At 41.0% G+C, this 25,951-nt stretch overlaps 1 protein-coding gene across 8 annotated transcripts in view; it reads right to left on the bottom strand.

The window, feature by feature from the left end:
• Positions 1–25,951, bottom strand: part of mast3b (microtubule associated serine/threonine kinase 3b) — a 198,735-nt gene that overhangs the window by 113,604 nt on the left and 59,180 nt on the right. The window contains exon 1 of one of the 8 annotated variants that reach the window (XM_039766606.1): positions 12,717–13,618. The exons of the other annotated variants lie outside the window; for them this stretch is intronic. Within the exon in view, the coding sequence (XP_039622540.1) occupies positions 12,717–12,799 (83 nt within the window). The 5' untranslated portion in view covers positions 12,800–13,618. Of the gene's footprint in view, positions 1–12,716; positions 13,619–25,951 lie in introns of those variants that run through there. 8 annotated transcript variants of the gene reach the window in all.

Below are 25,951 nucleotides of genomic sequence, written 5' to 3' on the forward strand. Positions count from 1 at the left end.
TGACCTCTGGCCAAAAGTGGGCAGCAGTGGAATTTTGGAAGTTTAAGCCAAACAAAATTCAGACGTGAGCGTCAACAGGCTCTGTGCCCTAGGAACCTTACCCAAACTATAACATTTCAGTTATTATTTACTACTCTGATGCTGATCTTTCTGATAGTAAAATGGGACAATACGATAGCAAGAATTCATAATTAATTGCCTAAGATTGTGTTGCATTCAAAAAAATTTTTTTTAAACGTTAGTCTATATATCCTCCCTATGGCATTTGCCACTTGATTGACATACAGTGCGGCCAATCTGAGATCTCTTTGCTTCTAAGACACTGGTCATCCCACACGCACGATCAAACACGCGAGCTACTGGAAAACTCCAGCTGTGATCTAGTTAGCCTTCCAATGTATGTCAACTAAAGAAGGGATTTAAAAAAAATATTTGTTTAGGAAGGGTATGGGCTGGATGTGGAATTAGAAGATTTTTTTCTCATAATGTCAAAATCGAAGTGCATTTGATCTGTCAATCTATCATTGCTATTTCAAAGGAGGAAAATGTGGAAAGGCACTTTCAAACTGTTCATAAAAACTATGAAACTGACTTCCTTCCAAAAAGTGATCTGAGAAAGAGAAAGGAGAGGGAACTAAAATCGCAGTTAAATCGGACAGCCGTCATTTTTCACTCAGCTGAATTCAAAAGCACCGCTTTTGGTTAGCGCAGGGAAGCCGCCTACTAAATTTCGTGAAGATGGGGCCATAAATAAGAAAGTTCAACATGACAGACATTGTCGACCGTTATGACCATTATGTGTAGAATTTCGAAATGAAACCTGCTTAACTTTTGTAAGTAAGCTGTAAGGAATAAGCCTGCCAAATTTCAGCCTTCTACCTACACGGGAAGTTGGAGAATTAGTGATGAGTGAGTCAGTCAGTCAGTCAGTCAGTGAGGGCTTTGCCTTTTATTAGTATAGATTAATCATTTTAATATGAATAGTTTTGAGTTGTGGAACAAATCATCTGAGTCTCCATTATTTCTTATGGGGAAATTCGCATTGATATACTATACGAGTGCTTTGGACTGCAAGCATACTGAATGTCCAGAACGAATTCTGCTCGCAAACCGAGGTTCCATTGTAATTAGCTGCGGTAGAGTTGGGAGCAACAAAAAATAGACTACGCTCACAACTTGCAGTTCTTGTTGCCGATTTTTTTTTTTTTTGCAGTGGGACGTCAGATAATATGTAATCTATATCTATCTATATCTATATATATATATATATATATATACACATACATATACACTCACCTAAAGGATTATTAGGAACACCTGTTCAATTTCTCATTAATGCAATTATCTAATCAACCAATCACATGCCAGTTGTTTCAATGCATTTAGGGGTGTGGTCCTGGTCAAGACAATCTCCTGAACTCCAAACTGAATGTCAGAATGGGAAAGAAAGGTGATTTAAGCAATTTTGAGCGTGGCATGGTTGTTGGTGCCAGACGGGCCGGTCTGAGTATTTCACAATCTGCTCAGTTACTGGGATTTTCACGCACAACCATTTCTAGGGTTTACAAAGAATGGTGTGAAAAGGGAAAAACATCCAGTATGCGGCAGTCCTGTGGGCAAAAATGCCTTGTTGATGCTAGAGGTCAGAGGAGAATGGGCTGATTCAAGCTGATAGAAGGGCAACTTTGACTGAAATAACCACTAGTTACAACCGAGGTATGCAGCAAAGCATTTCTGAAGCCACAACACGCACAACCTTGAGGTGGATGGGCTACAACAGCAGAAGACCCCACCAGGTACCACTCATCTCCACTACAAATAGGAAAAAGAGGCTACAATTTGCACGAGCTCACCAAAATTGGACAGTTGAAGACTGTAAAAATGTTGCCTGGTCTGATGAGTCTCGATTTATGTTGAGACATTCAAATGGTAGAGTCAGAATTTGGCGTAAACAGAATGAGAACATGGATCCATCATGCCTTGTTACCACTGTGCAGGCTGGTGGTGGTGGTGTAATGGTGTGGGGGATGTTTTCTTGGTACACTTTAGGCCCCTTAGTGCCAATTGGGCATCGTTTAAATGCCACGGGCTACCTGAGCATTGTTTCTGACCATGTCCATCCCTTCAGGACCACCATGTACCCATCCTCTGATGGCTACTTCCAGCAGGATAATGTACCATGTCACAAAGCTCCAATCATTTCAAATTGGTTTCTTGAACATGACAATGAGTTCACTGTACTAAAATGGCCCCCACAGTCACCAGATCTCAACCCAATAGAGCATCTTTGGGATGTGGTGGAACGGGAGCTTCGTGCCCTGGATGTGCATCCCACAAATCTCCATCAACTGGAAGATGCTATCCTATCAATATGGGCCAACATTTCTAAAGAATGCTTTCAGCACCTTGTTGAATCAATGCCACGTAGAATTAAGGCAGTTCTGAAGGATAAAGGAGATCAAACACCGTATTAGTATGGTGTTCCTAATAATCCTTTGGGTGAGTGTATATACACAGTAGAGTCTCACTTATCCAACATTCCGTATTATCCGACGTCACACCGCAATATATATAAAAAAAAAAAAAATCAATCGGCAACAAGAACTGCAAGTTGCGAGCGTGAGCGTAGTTTATTTTTTGTTGCTCCCGACTGCACCGCAGCTAATTACAGTGGAACCTCAGTGTGTGAGCATAATTCGTTCTGGAAATGTGCTCGCAATCCAAAGCACTCGTATATCAACGTGAATTTCCCCATAAGAAATAATGGAAACTCAGATGATTCATTCACACAACCCAAAATTACTCATATAAAAATGATTAATACAAAATATAAAGTAAAAATACATAAAGCAAATTAACCTGCACTTTACCTTTGAAAAGAATCATGGCTGGTGTGAGTTTCTAAACTCTTGTGGGATTCCATCCAACAGGACGACAAGTGAAAAAGCGTCACAAAGCAATTGCCGTCTCCCAGCGCTGTAGCAGTTCGCCATAAAAGCAAATCTGAAAAGATCGCAGACATGCTATAACCGCCTGCCATCATTGGGTGATACAAGGAACAAGAAACATTATAAATGTGCAGGGCACAGTATTACTTTCTCCCGACCCTGCCTGACTGCTGTGTCTGTGTATAGGAGAATGGCAGATCCCGCTACAATAAATAACCGTGCTGTTGCGGTTTCAAGCTTAATAACAGCTCACACGTCACAGCACAAACACACACATACACGCAGTCACAATGCTGTAGTAAACAGTATACGCTCATGCGGATGTTGACTATATGAGTGACGGAGTTAAGGCTCTAGAAACTGCAATTAATTACATTGAGCAACAAGAAGCAGCTACAGAAATCAACATAATAATGCTGCAAAGATGGCGAGACTTGGCAGCGAAGACACGGCACTAGCCAGGAAAGCAGACTACGATCAAAAATTTCTTTAAATCATCACAGGATGGAACTTTTTAAGTACAGTACATACTGTATTTAACTTCAGACAATTCTGTATCTAAGTTCATTTTTTCAGTTAATTTATTCTGTTTTGTTGTAAAACATGATTATTAGTTTCATAATGTGTAAAATTATAACAGTTTTCCTTAACACCTCCCATTATCCAACATTTTCGCTTATCCGACGTTCTGCCGGCCCGGACCTGGGGCCTCATGTATAAACGGTGCGTACGCACAGAAATGTTGCGTAAGAACTTTTCCACGTTCAAATCGCGATGTATAAAACCTACACTTGGCGTAAAGCCACGCACTTTTCCACGGTACCTCATGCCTTGTCGTACGCAAGTTCTCCGCTCGGTTTTGCAAACTGGCGGCACCCAGCGTCAAAGCAATGGTACTGTTCTTGTGTGATTACTCATTATTTTCATGACGCGGCTTTATAAATACACAGAAACTAACCGCATATTGTTTATTAGTGTAATGCATCTGATTGTAATTAACTCGTAACAATATAATGGTCCAGGGAACAGCCATAGTATTCCAAATACCATAACTGCTTTAGCGTTGTTACTCTCACTTCTTCTTCTTCTTCTTCTTTCAGCTCCTCCCGTTAGGAGTTGCCACAGCGGATCATCTTTTTCCATATTACTCTCACTGCACGACTCGGAGTATTTATATCACTGTATCTGAGTGTGAATCACAGCAGCAGCTGATCGGAAGAGAATTATCGGTATACAGCTTTAAGGACACGCTGTCTCAGTCACTGCAAAACGTTTTAAAGCCTTTCCTGTACGGACCTCGCGGTTCAAAAACAGTTTAATCCCAAGAACTTTAAATGCACTCAATCAATTGCTCCTTGTAGAACTGTCTGTACTTATAAGTACAATCACCCCACTGTAAACTTGCACTACAGTTATAATATCTCACAACCTGGGCCACTTTATAAAGCGCATATTTACATATGATGACGATATCATTTTTAAGGTGAAATGCAGCAAAATATGTTTGTTAAATTATACACATAAAACTTTAACTTCATTTAAATAATCTATATTCTTCACTGGGAGTGTCGTGAAGGATAGAATAATTAAACATGTACTACGAAGATATTTCAATGTTCTTTAAACGTTTTGAAGAATCGGCTAAGCTTACAGATGGCTTAACGCCTATTACAGAGCTGATTGTGTGGCGATCGGTTACTTGGGGAAAGAAAAGCAAGGACTCTTTGGCGTACCAATATATATTGAATATAAAACAGAAAGAGAAAATAACAACACAGCTAAAAAGCAGCGACAAATTTCGACAAAAGATAATGCTTGTCATGAGCACGAGGCTCATGAAACACATGTTTAATAATGCGCTTTAGCTCCTATCATCATGAAAATGACATCACGTATACATCTCAGTATTTTAGTTATTCAGAGAGCTGTAATATCACAAATGTAATGGACTCTGTGTCCAGTTGGAGGAAGAGAGCCAGTTTAAGAAGCAAGTAGTGATTCACACAAATAGATCACATACGAGTAGAAGATCAAATACAAAACAAAGCATTTAACGTGCTACTTTAATTACGATGTAATTTTGAGAAACTGGTTAATTAAACGATTTTAATATAAAGTTTATAATGTTCTACTAAATGACAAAATAAACTACGTGATTAAAGTGGAAAATTCGAGATTAAAGTTGACATTTCGTGCTTTTTCCCTACCGTGTGCCTTTTTCTCTGTACCCTAATAAGCTTTCATATGACACTCAGACAGTGGGCTTACAACTCACGGCAAGTTTTCACTGCAACTTTGATATGTGACTTCTTTTTTATTTCCGGCACTGTGCGATTTTGTGAATGTGAGCTTTCAAGTTTCTCCAACACGCTATGTCACTCGATCAACTTCATTTTGTTGATTATCCCACGGTTTATTTGAACAAATAGTATGTTTTTCCTTTGCCTCCACTTGGTATTCGCTGAAATTCTTATATTTTCCCCGTGCTTTTCCCATTGTCTTTTCACAGAAGGCTGCGCTTAAGGGCGATTTATATTGATTTGCATATTCAAATAGGCGTAATTCTGGGAGGATTTGGGGCGTTACAAAATGCGCTGCACGCGTAGTTTTCACGCTGATCGGGATTTATGTAGCGGAAGAACGTGGAAGCTGGAGTACGCACAGATTCCTGCATCTGGATTTTTCTGTGCGGAAGCACATTTCGGCTTTTGTGCTTACGCCATGTTATAGTGCGAGTTCTACGCACGGCGTTATACATGAGGCCCCTGGTCATTTAAAAGTTGCTTGCAAGCCGAAAAAGTGTGGGCACCATTGCTCTAGAGTGACTCTTTCTTTCTCTTGCATGATTTGGCTCAAACCCTAATCAGCACACTGTCATCTCATAACAGGCTATAGTTTCGAGTTAGGTATTTTTCTCTCGCACCGTTTAAGCTATAGTCCATCCTAAAGAAACTGTGACACACAGACTCTCACAAAGACAGACACACAGCCATCATCGAGATAGAGGTTTTCGGTATCAGCGGACCCTATCGAAATTTTTGACGAATCTAAAACATTTTGCTCCTCCAATAGGTTATGGTGGTGGAGGGTGCAAAGCAAAAAGCAGAATGAAAAATAAAAAACACAATAAAGAAAGAAATGTTAAACCTCAGTGACTTACGAACACAACTGACTGTCAATGTTTAACTTTTAAATGGGTGTGGAGGATAATAACAGTTATTACTGTTGCCTCACATCTCCAGGAACCTGTGTTCTAAGTCTTTTCTGGGGTCAAGCTCTAATCTAGCTCTGCGTGAGCCAGTGTTTTCCACATGAAGCTGCAAGAAAGCTCTACCACCTGTAACACAGAATTAGGAAAAACAAGTTCAGAAAAATAATGAACAAAAAAGGAAGATGTTGAGAGCAATAAATCAAAGAAATAGCACAGAAAAGTGGAGAAAAATAACATTTTACAAACCGGCAACAAAATCATTCACAAGATAACTTATGGCTGCCGACATGACAAATTTATAGAGGCATTCAAAAGGTGCCAGCCTCCGTCTATCTCACTCTGGGATCTAACATGATTAAAAGACTGAATCAAAAGGCATGTTTATAGCTGCCATTGTACAGAGTCCTAGAAACAAAAAAAGACATCAAGGGATACAATAATTGTGTTCCAAATGAATGGTCTTTGTCCTGTCAGAGCAAGGATCTGGCTGTCGTTCTGAGTGCAATTGGGTGAACAAGTGCGCTTGTATGGGTGTGAATAGGTGATGCAGCACACAACTTGTGGACTTGATGCTTTGTGCATAGTACTCCTGTCAAATGCCAAACTTAAGAAAAACAGCCACTTGTACAAATACTTTAAAAACCACGATACACGGTGACAAAGCAACATGTACATGTGAGAAAACACTTCAGAAAGCTTTGAGAAAAAAAAGAAAAAAAAAAAGATAAACATGAGATAGCAAATGAAACAGAATATCCAAAAAATTCATTAAAGAGTGTATGTCTCATCAATTTATTCTAACATTAACACACAGTAATGGGGCTCTTGAGTGGCTGCCTGCCTCACTCACAGTAATCTTTCACGTGACAGCGCTTGGTATACCTTTACCCAAAGTACATTGCTATTACAGGGCCATGTGCCTGGAAATGGAAGCCTGATCAGAGCAAAGCAGGAATGCAAGTCATCCATCCCTTGTTCTGGGATTGGACAAGTGGCAGGTATACAGGAGCAGTAGATGAACACCGCCACTGCAGGATGGCAATTTCTTGTTTTTGACATCGTACAAATTGCAAAACCTGCCAGTGCACCAACCATTAAAACCACATGTAAACAACTCTAATACTTCCTGATCTACTAAGGTACCCTTGATAAAGGCGTTTGCCAAGTAAACAATTATATACGCATCTTTTGATTCTCCTCCACTCTGCCATTCAGAGCTAAATTGCTTTTTGGCAGCTTTTACTTTCCATTTCCATCATAGCAACAAAATACAAAGGGAGTGTGATTCTGATTACAATAACACAGAGGCTTTGATGTCAGTTATGAAAGGAACACAAAAAACAACAATTAAAACTTTCTTATGCAGCAAACAATGTTAAACTGATTCTGACCTTTCAATTTAACTCTAGATGCCCATCACATTATAACAGACATTCACACTGTACAGCACGGTACACATTGCTAGACAGGACGAGGACATTGGCTGAAATTTTGGTGAACTGTGTTCATTCATACAATCCCCGACACAAAAAAAAAACAATTCTAACAAAATGCTTCACAACCAGTAGTAAATTTTGCCATTGTTAAAGATCCTCAAATCATGTACTCCTTTCTTTGGTTTTACTGCTCACTGCAGAAGATTTGCATATTGCGAGGACGACAAAGCAACATCTAAAAGCTGAGTTTGTGTCTTACAGGGAAGACATCTGTAGTAGCAAAAGACCGTCTTTGTCCATGTCTGCAACACCAGCACTCCCTAAATATACAGACATGTTTGTATTAATGCTTTGAGTAGTGAGAAAAGTGCTAAATAAATTATTTGTATAATTCTTATTCCAAGTAAACTTCATAAGCACTGTGACAAAACAGACAACATAGGAGAATCTCAAACTCCACGTATTTTCAGAAGTACTAGATAGTACTAGGCGGTGTGGTCTGAGGCTAGGGATGAAACAGCAATTTGAAGGTTGCCAGTTTGAATCCTGTTAACACCAGAAGTGACCCGACTCAGTTGGGCCCATGAGCAAGGCCCTTAACCTGCAATTGCTTTGTCCTGGGTATGATGTTAATTTGCATCCAACCCTGTAAGCAGGTCCTCTAACTTACAAGGAAAACTTGAGAGGTTGCTGGCAGGACTGGCACTTCAGCCACTGTAAAAATCCTCACATCGTTCCAGTGTGGTGCTGAAGTATCACCCATTACACAGGTGCACTCTGGTCCCTATCTGGGTGGTTTGTCATGAGTTGGGTCCGGCAACACATGCTCCCAACCTCTCTCTCTACATCACTTGCACAGGTTTGTATACATTTTTTATTTTTATATATCTGTCTTTTTGCATGCTGCTGTATACTGCCCTGCAGAAATTTTCAGGTAAAGGACCTTGCTCAACAGCCCAGGAGTAAGAGTAGGATCATACATCCCTGACAATATACTATATCATTTATTAGAAGGTTTCTCTATCCCTTTTGAAACTGTTTCTCCATTACTTAATATCATTGTTAGTTGTATAAATGCCGTCTAAAATGATATTTTAAAGAATAGAGATTATCTTTTTGTGGGACGACTTAAGACTGGACATATGTTTGAAAAAGCAAGATAAAGATAAAAAAAAACTGGAAAGCAATACAATTGTCAATAAATTTGATAATTAAAATCTTAAAATATTCGATTGATGTCATCCTCCCATCTTCTAGACTTGTGGTTTTTTTCCCCCCCACTTACAGAATCAAGGGGCCTGTGTTGTGTTCAAAGCAAGCACCACCTTTGGATGGTGTGCCACCCCAATGCAGAAGACATTCCATTCAAATCTGTGCATACTCTCAACTGCCAGTTAGCCTACCAAGGGTTAGGGGTCTCCACCACCATGCCCAGTTGAACCAGAACTGTTCCCTCAGCCTTGACATCTTCAAATATGAGAGTCCATCACTCCAGCTCACATTCTATTCAACCATACAACACTAAAATCATGAATTCTTAGAATAAGCAACCATGGTTGTGCTTAAATTGAGTAGTTCAGACCTCAGAAGTAATTTTAAAGAGTTGTGAGGGGTGTATATTTAAACTTTTTTGGCTACTCTGCACATCCTTTGTCTTATTTTTGCTTACACACACCTCATCAAAATTGTGCCACATAAATCCATACCAGTCTCCACATAAAAAGTAGTGGGCACATGGATTGGACTTATTTTAATGGACTGTGACACTTATTTTCCATCATCCCCTCCTGTTTCATAAGGCAGCAGAAAACCAAATGGAAAGCTGACAGCACAGGCACAGTATGGCTTGGCTCGGTTTTAACAGTAAAGACCCACAAAAGCAGCAACGTAAAATTAAACACACAGCACTGAAGCTTTCACTCAGTGGACACATTTTATTTTATCCAGAGAGGTTGATTTGAACAACGAATTCAAGTGATGAAAATGCTTCTCATTTCAATTAAAAAAAATAATATTAAGAATCTTACAGGCTCCATTTTTTTTTTTTTAAATGTAGAACCTTTCACAAATCCAGCTATCACAGTCCTCCAATAAATTGCTTACTTTCATTAAGTCAAGTTGGGTTAGCTTAGTGACAAGCCATTATAAAATTAAACTGCTAAATTCAGATTTCTACATTTGTTGAGAAAAGCACCAATGTGAAAATCATATGGTTCAGGGGGCATCCTGTCTACTGGGTCAGATACTATACCACACATACCATAATACAATGTATTATCGCTTTATAAGATCATTACTGTCACATACACAGACTGAGTACAGTAAAATTGTTACCTGCATGTGCTAACTAGCAAGCAGCATGTCGCCATTCTCCAGTGACATGTTTAGTAAATATAACTACCATAACTCAAAACTACTGTCCTACTTGCAAAAACTCAAAACTTTATATTAAAACACAACATCAGTATTAGAATCAATATTTGAAAAATTCATGATCACGTCAAAAAAAAAATATATATATATAAATATGGAAAACTGACAAGCAGTGAAGTGGGAAGGACTGCTATCTGATTTGTCAAACATCTTGTGTTCAAACTCTAAACCCAGTTGATGTCAGTAATGGACTGTGAACGTTCTCCACGCATCTATGTTGGATTTTCGGTGGGTACTCCTTTTTTCAAAAGACAGGCAGTTTAGGTTTAATGGGCAATCGTAAACTGTCAGCCTGTACATGTAGGAATGGGGTCTTAGTCTTGGGCAAGGCATTAGCCCATCAGTTTTCAGCCTAGCGCCAAGTGCTGCAAGAAAAAGTTCCAGATCCTAATCCAGCAACCTGAATTAGATTAAGCACATTTGAAAACTTTAGGTTATTTTCTATAAAATTAGCAGCTTAAAGACCCTGCCATTCTGAATGCATTTAGTACATTCACTGCAGGTTCAATCATTCTGCTGTCCTACAGGAGCACAATTTGCAAGTGCACACTTGCCCAGTATTTACCATACTAAGCCTATTTTGAGTTACCAATTAATAAAATGTATTACTTGCCCAATATTACCATATTAAGCCAATTTTGAGTTACCAAATAAATTAACCAAATGCATTAAGTATTTGAACCTGACACTTCTCTGACTCTGTTTGAAGGGATATCCAAGGTGGATCCAGAGAGAAGTAAGGCATTGAAGGACCATTTGCAAGGTTTGTGAGTCTAGAGGTACCAGAGAGTTTGAGAAAACAGTGCAGACATCAGACAATCACCTACATGCGACTATAGGTTTAATAACTCCTTTAATGACTAAAGTTAATTGTTTCATGAAGGATTAGACAGTCATACTCTTGATATAAAATGAAGACTGATTCAGAAATGCAGACAACATAGTGACACGTAGCCTTGCTGACTCAAAATTGCAGGAAGTAAAGTTTCACTCCAGGACCAGTCAAGATACCTCAACGGAACCTCTAAACTGGCCTTGTGTAAGTAAAGGAGTGGTACTCTTTCCAGAAGTGGCTCCTACCTTATGCCATGGGCATCTAGGATTGTCTCTATCCCACTGGCATCCTAAGTTTGGACTATATAGTCAATGGATGATTTTGTGAAAACTAAATTTGACTACCCATTTCCTGCCTTTCTTCTAGTGTGTGTTCAATGATATGCAGTACATAACACCTTACAATATATTTGCAATTTGTGCATTATTTGCTCACAGTACAAGACAAATCACAGACTGCGTACTAAAAAGGGCCATAAGTAAGCCACGAAGAAAAAAAAAAAAAAAAAAAAGAGGTTGTGTGCTATTAGTGTAATTCACTGCAACCGTGACTTTTTCACAGGTTAAAAAATATTCAGAAACTGCACAATTTCACTGTGTTCGTCAACAATGATTGGGAATATAAACTCTGCATACTCCTATAAATCAAAAACAAAAAGCTGAATATGAGGGATATAGTAACAGAAAGTAAAACAAGGCAGCTAGAATTATTCCATGTGCCCTTTGTTTACAGCATGTAAGGGGAAGTTGTGATGACCAGATATAAAGTGAAACCATGAACATTTCCAGCTGGAGCACAAAAAACAAATTTAACACATCCCAGGTTCCATGGCATTTTTTTTTTTGTTTGTTTTTTGCAGTTGACCCTTAGGGCTTTCATTAGGCAACAGTGCAGAATAAAAACAGAACAAAGGATACATTCATTTCACCAGAGACAACCGAACCAAATACTCTCTTAGTTCAGGACCTTTCCATGAGGTTTATTAAGCATTAATTAACTGATCTCCTACAATCAGTTACTTGTTGTAGTAGTTTAGACAACAGCCAAGGTGATAACTTGGCCAGTAGTTACTCAATCACAAAGGTATGCAGTTACTGGTCTTTTCTCATCATGATTTTCTTGTTACTAAGTGAAGGACACCATAGGAATAAAAATGAATGCTAATTAAGTATGTCAGGCATAGAAAATATGAGTAAAAGGAGCCAAGTCCTGCAATCACCAAGAGCTCACAATGAAACGCAACATGCCAATTCGCCACCACATTATCTACTAGGATAAATGAAAGAGTCATCTGAGCTACAGATCAGTAAAAAAAATCTGCAGCCTCAAACTAAAGGTTGAGTTCCCTCACTCTATCCGACCAAAGAAAGTTCTAGTGTGCACAACGCCAGCCCACTACATCCACCCTTTCACAAAACGTACTAAGAGCCTAAAAAAGCAGCTCTAATTGACCCCCGAAAGTCTAATTAAGCGAACCGTGGTTCGAATATCTTATTTGTCTCCAGTTCAGATTCACAACCAGTGGCATATTATGGTAGCTGCAACAGGTTGCTTTTCCACGTTATTTTCTTTTGGTTTACATGATATATACCCCACCTCAAAAGGTAATTAAGAATGATATAAACAAACCCCAAACTGAACAATGGGACTCCGCGATGGGTTGTGATCACCGGGGCACGTGTACCGACCACTGCGCCGGCACTGGATAGACCCAGGATCTTTTTGTCCCCACAACCCGCCTGTCCCCTTTGTCCCCAGAATAATCTGTACCTCCCGCTTGATATCCCAAACAATCAGAATTGTTTTGGATCACAATAGCTCATGTACAGCCGCCTCTTTGTGTGCCCATTTACCTCTTGGAACGTTGCAGCAGAGCTCCTGGGACAAAGTGCGCTTTCCCGCCCGGGACAACACTCCAGCAGCTCGGGTCAGACATTGCGGACTCAACTGTCGCCTCTCCTCTAATTTCGGCCGGAGTAACAGGGCCACGCTAGGTGGCTGCACTCAGCGCCCATTACTACTCGACTCACACCATCGTTTTCAGGAATTTGTGCCGCTGTTGCTTAGCCGGGTGAAGGGACATCTGCGCGGCCGCCACAGCGTCCTTACGTACGGTGACGTTCCTCCTCAAATCTCTTGTTCATCGAGCGGCAGCGTCTATTCTGTCTCACTGGGCTCGTATTTCAAACGGTTGTTTAAAACCTGAATTACTGTTCTTGTTTTCATCTAGAGGATTACCACAAATTGCAAACTCTTTGTTGAGGTATTGATGCGAGAGCACCGACATATGTGTCTCGTTTTGAAAAGTATGTATTGAGTCTGCGCACAGGCACTTTCAGAGCACCGAGATCGACAAGGCAAAGGCAAACTAAAACTTAGGTCCCGCCTCCTCTATTTTTCTACGGGACTCTGAATGGGTATACCACGCCCATAAACCGCCTTATTTATCCGCCTTGAAGTTCCCCTTTACAAGCGTTACTTCTAAAAATGGGATGGGCCTGGTTTCTTGTCATTATTTTCAATCTCGTGAGACTTTTTTAAGCCTATGACAGAGACGCTCAGTAATTACACTAGACTTAAAAGACGCCAAGCATTTTACTTAGACCGTACTCAAAAAAATAATTGCTGATGTATGTGAGACGGAAACATTACAGTGACGCTTAACCGTAATAATTTCACTGCGGCGAATTAGCACAAAACTAACAGTCCGATACATTATTAACACTTGGAATACTTACGTGTTTTTTGCATTACACTGTACTTTTTTTTTTTTTTTTTAAGTAAGGAATCGCACATCTCCTCCTTGAACCGTCACCTTATCGTGGTGGAGGGGTTTGCGTGTCCCAATGATCCTAGGAGCTATGTTGTCCGGGGCTTTATGCCCCTGGTAGGGCCACCCAAGGCAAACTGGTCCTAGGTGAGGGATGAGACAAAGAGCGGTTCAATAAACCTCCAATGAAAAATAAAAACTGTGGACGACGTTTTCCCTTGCCCGGACGCGGGTCACCGGGGCCCCCCCCCTGGAGCCAGGCCTGGAGGTGGGGCTTGGTGGCCGGGCCTACACCCATGGGGCTCGGCTGGGCACAGCCCGAAGAGGTAACGTGGGTCCTCCTCCCCATGGGCTCACCACCTATGGGAGGGGCCAAGGAGGTTGGGTGCAGTGTGAGTTGGGTGGTGGCCGAAGGCGGGACCTTGGCGGTCTGATCCTCGGCTACAGAAACTGGCTCTTGGGACGTGGAATGTCACCTCTCTGAAGGGAAGGAGCCTGAGCTAGTGCGCGAGGGTCGAGAGGTTCCGCTAGATATAGTCGGACTCACCTCGCACAGCTTGGACTCTGGAACCAATCTCCTTGAGAGGGGCTGGACTCTCTACCACTCTGGAGTTGCCCCCGGTGAGAGGCGCCGAGCAGGTGTGGGCATACTTATTGCCCCCCGACTCCGAGCCTGTGCATTGGGGTTTACCCCGTGGACGAGAGGGTGGCCTCCCTCCGCCCGGGTGGGGGAAGGGTCCTGACTGTTGTTTGTGCGTATGCGCGAACAGCAGTTTGGAGTATCCACCCTTTTGGAGTCTCTGAGGGGTTGCTAGAGGGCATACCTTCTGGGATTCCCTCATTTTGCTGGGAGACTTCAATGCTCACGTGGGCAATGACAGTGAGACCTGGAAGGGCGTGATTGGGAGGAATGGCCCCCGATCTGAACCCGAGCGGTGTTTTGTTATTGGACTTCTGTGCTCGCCACGGATTGTCCATAACGAACACCATGTTCAAGCATAAGGGTGTTCATATGTGCACTTGGCACCAGGACACCCTAGGCCTCAGGTCGATGATCGACTTTGTGGTCGTGTCGTCGGACTTGCGGCCATATGTCTTGGACACTCGGGTGAAGAGAGGGGCGGAGCTGTCAACTGATCACCACCTGGTGGTGAGTTGGCTTCGATGGTGGGGGAAGATGCTGGTCAGACCTGGTAGGCCCAAACGTGTTGTGAGGGTCTGCTGGGAACGGCTGGCAGAGTCCCCTGTCAGAAGTAGCTTCAACTCCCACCTCCGGCAGAACTTCAACCACGTCCCGAGGGAGGTGGGGGACATTGAGTCCGAATGGGCCATGTTCCGTGCCTCTATTGTTGAGGCGGCTGACCGGAGCTGTGGCCGCAAGGTGGTCGGTGCCTGTCGTGGCGGCAATCCCGAACCCGTTGGTGGACACCGGCGGTGAGGGATGCCGTCAAGCTGAAGAAGGAGTCCTATAGGACTTTTTTGTCCTGTGGGTCTCTGGAGGCAGCTGATAGGTACCGGCAGGCCAAGCAGAACGCGGCTTCGGTTGTTGCTGAGGCAAAAACTCGGGCATGGGAGGAGTTTGGAGAGGCCATGGAGAACGACTTTCGGACGGCTTCGAGGAGATTCTGGTCCACCGTCCGGTGTCTCAGGAGGGGGAAGCAGTGCAGTGTCAACACCGTATATAGTGGGGATGGTGCGCTGCTGACCTCGACGTGGGACGGTGGGAGGAGTACTTCGAAGACCTCCTCAATCCCACTAACATGCCTTCCAGAGCTTGGTCCGCATTGCCGGCAGTAAGTCGAGCCCGTTTCCAGTGAGAGTTGGACTCCACCAGGGCTGCCCTTTGTCACCGATTCTGTTCATAACTTTTATGGACAGAATTTCTAGGCGCAGCCAGGGTGTTGAAGGGGTCCGGTTTGGTGGATTCAGGATTGGGTCACTGCTTTTTGCAGATGATGTTGTCCTGTTTGCTTCATCAGGCCGTGATCTTCAGCTCTCTCTGGATCGGTTCGCAGCTGAGTGTGAAGCGGCTGGGATGAGAATCAGCACCTCCAAATCCGAAAGCATGGTCCTCAGCCGGAAAAGGGTGGAGTGCCCTCTCAGGGTTGGGGGAGAGATCCTGCCCCAAGTGGAGGAGTTCAAGTATCTCGGGGTCTTGTTCACGAGTGAGGGAAGAATGGAGCGTGAGATCGACAGGCGGATCAGTGCGGCATCCGCAGTGATGCGGGCTCTGCATCAGTCTGTCGTGGTGAAAAAGGAGCTGAGCCGTAAGGCAAAGCTCTCAATTTACCAGTCGATTTACGCTCCTGCCCTCACCTATGGTCATGAGCTATGGGTAGTGACCGAAAGAACGAGATCGCGAATACAAGCGGCTGAAATGAGTTTCCTCTGCAGGGTGTCTGGGCTTTCCCTTAAAGATAGGGTGAGAAGCTCAGTCATCTGGGAGGGACTCAGAGTAGAGCCGCTGCTCCTCCACATCGAGAGGAGTCAGATGAGGTGGCTCGGGCATCTGATCAGGATGCCTCCTGGACACCTCCCTGGTGAGGTGTTCCGGGCACGTCCAACCGGGAGGAGGCCCCGGGGAAGACCCAGGACACGCTGGAGGGACTATGTCTCCCGGCTGGCCTGGGAACGCCTTGGGATTCTCCCGGAAGAGCTGGAAGAAGTGGCCGGGGAGAGGGAAGTCTGGGCCTCTCTGCTTAAGCTGCTGCCCCCGCGACCCGACCTCGGATAAGCGGAAGAGGATGGATGGATGGATGGATGGATGGAATCGCACATTCTCATTGATAGGAAGTGTGGCGTAATGTCATACCGTATATGACCTATACATCATAAAGCGGAGAGCTCGTTTTCACCATTAGCTCACTGTGGCACAGTGTGACCCTGACAATGCCACTTAATCTGGCAGTACTTCAGCTGTAAAATGTTCAAGCAAAAACAATTGCACTCTAATGAGAAGGGTCAGTCGATTAATGACTGGCACTGCTACCTTACAGGTCTCATTTCATACTCATGTCCCAATACAGGGTTACACACTATTACTGCTCTTACACATTTTATGCACAGACCCGGATTTCATTAAAATTCTTTAAAAAAAATGCAGGTTATGTTAAGTGATGACTCTACATTGGTCTCATGTAAGTTTCCAGACGTCTGCCAAAAGGAAGACGTGTCCTGATTTTAGCCTCATGTCCTCCAACTGGTAGGCATTGCTAACTGGGCTTGAGTACCAGCAATACATTTTTTTTTTTGCTCCAAGACTGCATTCTTCTATACAATGTGGGTATGAACCTCCAAGGGGCGCCCCATCCCACCAGTTCTTTGATAAAATATGGGTACCACAGCATGATAGAAACTCCAAAAGGGGGCCACCCCACCTGCTGTTCAATACAATGTGGGCATCTTAGCCCATGCAAACCTCCAAAGTGGACTCATACCCCCAACCCCATACTGCTCAATACTGTTAGGAAGTCCTATGAGTGAAACTTTAAATGTGTCTTCCTTTGTTCTCCTTTCCTGCCCTTGGTGTTCTTCTTTGGCTACTCTGGAATCTGGCATTTGTAGTCTTGTGTGACTGAAGGTTTTCTGTAATGGGCTAACATTCCACTCAGGACTGATTTCTTCTTTCCATGCAGTGTTTGAGAAGGCAGTTTGTTCTTCATTCAAGAAAACTTAATCAGTTTTCTTCTGTAATTTTGTCTGTAAAAAGTGATTCAAACAGATGCTGCAATAGAGATGTTGTACATGGATAGATAATTAAGCCTCCATTAGTTACTATTTCTGGAGAGACTCTGAAGGTTGTTGACCACTTTCGATACCTTTGCATCCAGAAGTATCAAAAGGATGGCCATGAAGGAGGTTGAGCCCACACTTGTTACAAAAAAAGAATGCCCCCTTTGACAGCACATGATTTATTAAATGACACTCCATTTCAGGATTGACCTCTCAGGACTGACCTCCTGTCTGATGAGGGTAACAAGAGATGGCAATGAAGAAAGACAGAGAAGAAGCCATATTTATGAAAACTGTTCCCAAACTGAACCTTTTGCCCCCTACTGCCTCAATACCTATGGCTTAAGAATTGGACTCCATGGGCATCTACATATATAATGGATAGACATTATTCATATGAGTGACTGCAAGGAGAGATCTGATGCTGCTCTTGTAGATTCTGTCTTATTATGAACCTGTAAAGGATGTAATAAATTGGAGGGATGTACTATATACTAATTAGGCTTTACAGTACCATGGGATAATGTCTAATATAGAAAGACACTACAAAAAATACAGTTTGCATGTAATGAGTCAGTATATTCTGTACAAAACTTCACTTTCCCATTATGTTTACCATATCTTCTGTTTTAATAACACTCAGTAATACCAGGAATTAAAATAATTTTAGTGAGTGATCATTTGAGTTAGATTTCATAATCACCAGTTTCTGCGGTGGGCTGGCAACTACATGACTCGGTAGTTTGTTCCAGATTCCCAAAACTCCATGAGTAATCAAGTGCTTCTTGGCTTCAGTTCTAAATGCACTTCACCTTAATTTCTAGTGTCCATGACTGTGTGATTCACCATTAATTTTAAAGAATTCAGATCTACTTTATCACAATGCCTTTGAGAATTTTGAAGACCTGGATTAGGTTTCCATGCAGTCTCCTTTTGAAACTAAGCAGGTTTAACTCTCTGAGCTTGCTACAGCAGGACATGTCCATACATTATGGGATGCACTTGGTTGCTCTCTCCTCCGCACAGCTCCAAGTGCTGTGTCTTTCTTGTAGCATGGTGACCAGAACTGTAAGCAATACTCCAAATGTGGTCTCACTAGTGCATTATATAGTCTGAAAATAATGTCCCTTGATTTTTATTTAACAATTTTTATAATGTAACCTAACATTTTATTTGCCTTTTCAATACAGTAGCTTCTGTACATTGCTTATATAATGAGAATGTTTATGCCAGGGGATTAATAATTAATCCATAAGGTTTCATTAAAATGCTAGAATAACACAGTGAGTCTATTGCAGTAAGGTTGCCACCCTATAATCCAAAAAAAAAAACCAAACAATAAATCCCTTGTGCCATTGAATTCTCATTTAGCTACCTTCATTAGCAAGAATGGCCCATTACTCAGAGTGATAGCATCGCCCATTTGAACATAAAACTGATTTGACAAATACAAATATTCCATTTGTATAGGTATTCTAATCTATTTACTCAGCTCAGGCACTGTGCAACCTTCTGGGCAACACTGTGTGCAAGTCTGTCATTGGGCTTGTTCAAGTATACATCCACAGCCACTCGTATGACACCAGTTTAGAAGGGCATTGACTTGTTCCTTTTATCTTTTCAGCTGTGTTATTAAACTACGTATGGTGTTACTCCACTAACCCAAGAAGAAAGAGAAAGCTTTTCCATTACAAACAAAAATATAAAAATACTTTTCCACTACAGGTTCTAAATAAGTCCATAAACGGGAAGCTCCAGTACATCCATCCATTATCCAACCTGCTATATCCTAACTACAGGGTCACGGGGGTCTGCTGGAGCCAATCCCAGCCAACACAGGGCACAAGGCAGGAAACAATCCCAGGCAGGGTGCCAACCCACCGCAGTACATTGAATCATGAATTTTAATTGAAAACACTTTGACCTCTTGACTAATGAACAAGGGATTTTGTTTGTGGACTACTTTCTTTTTCCAGGAGTATCTGTTTAATAATTTGTTAGCAAAAAATACAAGCCATTTATTCACAATGTGCAAAACACATGTATTTTTTGCTAAAAAATTATTAAATAGATACTCATTTGTAATTTGACATGTGGATTATGGACAAGGAAAGGTAGATTTTTTTTCATGGAAATTTTTGATATTTTTAATGCTTGCTATTGTCCAGTGCTAGTCACAGCAAAAATGTTGTTATAACATAAAAATAAAAAAATGGGAAAACATAAAATTAAAGGGTGTAGTAACAAAGTCCATTCCAACTCTACTTTAAGACAGACAAACAGACAGGCAGTTTTAAGTAATCAGCAATACATGCAAATTTTTGCTTCAGTTTGCAAGGCTTAATTTATTTTAATTGCTGCAGGACATCAGTAGGTTGTAAACTATATTTTTTGTTCCGTGAAGAAGGCCCATTTGCAACATTCTGAAATTTCCTTTATTTCAGTATTTGCTAACCTAAACTTTAAATTTAAACCTCTGGCAGTCTACCAATTACCTTTTCACCATTTTAGGTCATTCATTGCATTTCAACTGATTACATTTGAAGAAAAACTGAGGTATTATAAATTGTTTTGATCAGTAGTGTACATGGGTTTAATAACAAAAAAAATGTATCACTTGTGGTGGAAGTATTACAAGTGCAACAGGGTGCTAATCTGGTTTTGTTAAACTAAACTGGAGCCCTGTTGTGATATCACACACTGTATGGTTATTGGGCCTATGCAGATTTAGTTAATTTGAGCATATATGCATGTATGTTGCTTTGATTTGTTTTTGTTTATAGTGTTAATTGTATCATTAGCTAAGAACACTCAGTCGCTAGTTATGTGAAATCCCAAATGTGGATATCTGAGCACTGTAGTCACTCCACATTGTAAAATTATCATTTGTTCGGTATGATTTTGTGGCTGAGGCACTGATATTTAGATTTACCTTTGCTGGCACAGTAACTGACTTTGATTATCCAAGTGTACTAAATATCTGTACTTTTTATGAATCTTCAAATGGAAGGCACCCTAGGGAACAGAATATGAAAAACTTGCATGTCTTAGTGCCAATATCTACATACTATTATATCAAAACAAGATCTAAGTCAATATATATAAGTCTCTCTATTATATAAAAAAATCCTGGAATGAGACGTGACTTTTTCAGAGAGATAATTTCAAGTCTCGCGAGAAGAGACTTTGTGCCAAGAGATTTAACCATGCCTGGGGCCAGAAATAAAAGACAAACAGTAGATGACAAAGTAGAATGTCATAAACAAGTTCAAAAACATTGGTGTGATACACATGCAGAGCAGGTTAGAGATAATGAAAGTACTAAACTTCAAAAGTCTCAAAAAAATGATAGTAAAGATTGCATTAGCACAAACAAAAGGAAATTATTACTCAGTGAAATAACAGAACAGCGAAACTAGATCGAATATATGGACATAGGTGATATGACAGAAGTATGTAGATATTCTTCGGATTTAAACTTTAAGTCGGAGACTTGTAGATCGTGTAATTCGTGTTGCCATCAGGGAAAAGAAGTGTTTCTTCCCAGTGAAGAAGCGTATCCACAAGAAATAAAGGATTTGTTGTTTAGTGAAAGTGAAATCCAAATACGTGAGCGGCAGAGATGCCAAGTGCCTGGTGCGTAGTGCAGGCTGGGGGGTTGGTGAGCGAAGCAAACAGTGGGTAAAGCCCACTAGTCTATATTAATATTGTAACTTGACAAAATATTCTTAGAGCCTATGAATCCAATTCAGATTCACATTGAGTGGGAGCCTGTCATGGCAGGAACCAGCACTGTGCAGGGTGCGAGTCCATCACAAGGCCAACTAACACAAATGTCCACATAGAGCCAATTTAGAATCACCAGTTAACCTAACATATACATGGAGAAAACTCAAACACAAAGAGGAGAATAAGCAAACTCCACTTAAATGTTGAGCAGGCACAGAATTCAAGCCAAGGTTGTTGGATCTTTGAGACAGCAATGCTTAAAACTGCACCACTTTTTCAAAGGATCAGTTTAGTATTTTAATGAGTTGAAGGGTTATTTTGGTGCTGCCTTTTTAAAAGGTCTAGGAGATTCATTTTCAGATGTCTTTTACAGTAGTTTACATGTTCTTCCTGTATCTGTTTCTTCAGATAATCTTTCTTTCAAAATCCAAAATGAATGCAGTTTAGTTTGTCTGGTGACTTAGAACTGTGCCAATGTGAGAGTGTGGGTGTCTGTAAATTTCTGTGTCCAGTGTCAACTCCTCCTTTTATAGGTACCTCCTTCTGTACTGAACTAGCCTAAGCAAGTATCCCTGAAAGTGACAACTTCACACCCCTCGAAGGATTGCATACCTGCTAGATAACAACAAACACTTCAATAAAAAGCAAAACATTTCAAAGAACTTGACAGTCATTATAGTGACTTCAGGTCACACAGTCTCTCTACTTCAATGAACTCCACAAATTTTTGCTGGGATATCATGCATCAGGCCTCTCAGATTTTAGGCATATATCCAACTAAGCTCTCACTCAAGTCCCGGTCTGGCAGCTACAGACAGCTCGCATGCCAGATGCACATGAAACATTAAAGCACACAGTGTAACAATTTTTGTTTTCTCATTAGAATGACACATTTAACAAAAATGTCTGTTTGCCCAGTGCCCTTACAATGGCATCCGTAGCAAGTGGAAATGAGAAAGAGAGATGATTTTTTTCTTTTGAGTGCCTGACAATAAACTATGTGACTTTGGTAAATTAAGGAGTAATTTAGAACAGCAACTGTGACCAGCTTGTGTTACTGCAGATATCTATATCTGTGAATATGTATATATTTTTTAACTCCTGACTTTAACAATGTCTCATTTTTCTCTGGCTGCAAAAGTGAACACAGGAGCAAAGGCTTTCTTCTCAAATTCAAATGACCCAGAGAAAATATGCTGCCATTGACACACATGGGTTCCACCCAGAACAAGGTTCTGCGCAGCATGAGACCAGTTAATTGGTGAAGCTGCGGGGGAGTTTGTCTCATGTCTTTAAATGTCATGTGACAGCAGCAGGGAAGACATTCTGGTACTGAGCCGTCGTCGTGTTCTTAAGAGTTACAGACGGATCAGTTATATTTTCTTTTGTTTTATTGAATATCACTGTGAAGTTCTTTGCCCATAGCAAAGACGGGAGAAAAGAAAGAAAGAAAGATGTTAATTTGTATTAATTGTTGGCTCAGCTTATTGCGTTCAAGTGGAAGAGTTTATAAAAATTTCTGAATCAGACAAAAATTTGTTCAGATACTGGCTGAACAAATATGGCTACACAAACATTAGGAAGTTTTTCTTTTCACAGAGAACCTAGACGCATGGAATAAGTTACCAAATATTGTAGTAAACAGTAGGACTTTAGGAACCTCCAAAGCTGGACTTGATGTTATTTTAAAGAAATAATGTGGATAGGACTGGTGAGCTTTGGTCTGTTCTTGTCTAGATTTTTCTAATGTTATAATATTGTAATGTATTCAGGGCCAGTATAGTTTCCCCTTATTTGCAGAATTTCATTTGTTTTCATTAATTAATTGATATTATCCATCCATCCATTTTCTGAACCTACTTTCCCACTACATGCAACAACATTAAAACATTTGCCTGAAAACTGCAGAGATCAGGATATGATGACAAGTCTGGCCATTGTCTGGATAACCTTTCTATGAGTAGTGAAATTTCCTCCTTCATCTTAATGATGTGCAAGTTATGTTGACTGGCTTTTGGCCCTGCATTAGTAAGTGCATATGAGTGTGCCCTGTGATTGACTGGCATTCCATATTGTGCTGAAAGTAAGTAGAACAGGTTTCAGCTCTACTTGAACCAGTAATTGAATAAGAAGATTTAAAAAGGGCAGAAAGGATGAATTTCTTTGTTTTTTTACAACAGACAAGATAAGGCCATTCAGAGAAAGACCTTAGAAATATGAAAACAGGCCATTGAGCCCAACAAAGTCCATCAATCCTATCTAGCTAATTCCTCTAAAATAACATCAAGTTGAGTTTTGAATGTCCTTAAAGTCCTAGTAGTAGTTACCACACTACTTGGTAACTTCTCTAATATGTCTATGGTTCTCTGTGTAAAAAAAAAACAAAAAAAAAAACACAATACCTTTAATAAGATTCTAATTGTGTTCTTGGTGAACTCATTTTAATTTAACAATCTTGATCCACTGTTCTAATTCTCTTCATAATTTTAAAAACTTCAATATGTTACCTCTTAATCTCAATTTGCTTGAACAGGAAAGGCTCTCTCTTTTCTTTCTCCTCATCCCCTGCAGCCCTGGAATCAGTCGCATTGCACTTCTATGGACTTTTTCTAGCTCTGCTATGTCCTTTTTGTAGCCAAGATACCAAAATTGCACACGGTACTCCAGATGAGGTCTCACCAGTGCATTATAAAGCTTGAGCAGAACCTCTGTGTATTTGTACTCTACACATTGTGCTGTATAACCTAACATTCTGTTATCCTCAATCCTGTAATTTCTCATTGATACAAGTATTAAGACCTTTAATTCGGTACTTTGTTAAAGCCTCTTTATTAGAAATTACAGCTTTAAGTCTTCTTGACTAACTCTCTGCAGGGTTTGCAGGCAGGGATTTAGCCAGTTTATCCCATTCTACCTGGAAGATCCTTTCAAGCTCTATTAGATTGCATGGGAAGCATCTGTAAACTGCCATCTTCAGGTCTCTCCACAGATGCTCAATGGGGTTTAAATCTGGGCCTAGGCTGGACTGCTCAAGAAGAGTCAGCAACTTGTTTTGAAGCCATTCCAGTGTTGAGTTGGCTTGGCTATATGATTCATGTCATTGTTGCTCTGAAAGTTGAACTTTCACCCCAGTCTCAGGTTACATGCACTCTGGAGCAGGTTTCCTTTGAGGCAATCTTTGTTTTTGGCTAAAATCACCCTTCCCTTAATTCTGAGCAGTCACCCTTTCCCTTTCACTGAGAATCACCCCAGAAGATGATGATGCCACCACCATACTTCACCGCAGGGATGGCACTGGGCAGGTGATGAGCAGTGCTTGGTCTACGCCAGATATTGAGTTTGGAGTTCTGTCCAAAGAGTTTTTGTCTCATCAGACCACAGTCGTTTAAATACCATTTGGCAAACTTCAAGTGGGCTGTCATATGCCTTTTAATCTTGAGTAGCTTGAATAAATGCCTGATTTGTGGAGTGTTGCCGAGATGGTCATCATTCTGTCAGGTTCTCCCATTTCAGCAGTGGGCATCTGAAGCTCTGTTCAAGTAATCATGGGTTCTTGGTTGCCTCCCTGACCAAGACCCATTTTGATTACTCACTTTGGCTGGGTGGCAAACTCTAGAAAGAGTTCTGGTGGATCCAAACATCTTCCATTTCACAATTATTGAGGCCACTGTGCTCCACAGAAACCCCAAAGCTTTAAAAATAGTTATTTTCCCTGATATGTGCCTCATCACAGTTTTACCCCAGAGTTCTACAGAGAGTTCCTTGGACTTCATGTTCTGGTTTTTGTCCTGACATGCAGTGTGAACTGTAGAACCTTACATGCGCAGATGTGTGCTTTTCTAAATGATGTCCTATCAATTTAATCAATCCAATCAAGTTCTAGAAACACCTCAAGGGTAAATAAAGCAAGCAGGATGCAAATGATGACAAATTTGAGTGCCACAGCAAAAGGCCTGAATACATATATAAATAAAAATTTCAGTTTTTGATTTTTAAAACATTTGCAAACCTTTCTGAAAATATGCTTCCACTTTGTCATTATAGGTTACTGAGTGTAGATTGATGGGCAAAAATGGCAAAATTTTCATTTAAAAGTAAATCTACCACAAAATAAAATGTGTTGAAAGTGAATACTTTAAAAATCCACTGTAGGTATTGGCCAAGGGGAAAGTAAATCCAAGTTGAAGTCAGGTGGCAGCATTAACCAGTACGCTACCATGTCTCCATGGACTGATACTATATCTGTATTGAGGAGGAGTCTGCACATTTGAGGCAACAAATTGTTCAGAATAGCCATCCAATATCCAACCCGCTATATCCTAACTACAGGGTCATGGAGGTCTGCTGGAGCCAGTCCCAGCCAACACAGGGCACAAGGCAGGAAACAAACCCCGGGCAGGGGGCCAGCCCACCGCAGAATTGTTCAGAATACTGAGGCAATATTAGGATTATGCACATCCTATAACCATCTGAAAGAGCTATCTTACATTAGCAAAATCAGGAAAAATAATATTCATATTTACTTATTCACTCTTCTAAACTCTGCATCCACTTTATCAATTAAAATGTGCAAAAGTTTCAATCTGCTATGAGGAGACTGAACACAATGCAGAAACCAGGCAGTCTTTTGGAAGGTAAACTCATACACACAGGCCCACACTGGGCCAATTTAGAGTGACCAATTAATCTAACACAAGTATTTTATGGATTTGGGAGGAAACCAGAGTTAAAGAGAAAACACAGACAGTGATTAAAGTGGGACTGAAAAATAATTATTCTTCAGCAAGTTTAATTACACAGTTTTATAAGTAAGAAAATGAATACATGAATGACACTTTGATAACTAATTGAGTGCTT

Source organism: Polypterus senegalus, chromosome 10 (assembly GCF_016835505.1).
Source record: "Polypterus senegalus isolate Bchr_013 chromosome 10, ASM1683550v1, whole genome shotgun sequence".
Taxonomy (NCBI): Eukaryota; Metazoa; Chordata; class Cladistia; order Polypteriformes; family Polypteridae; genus Polypterus; species Polypterus senegalus.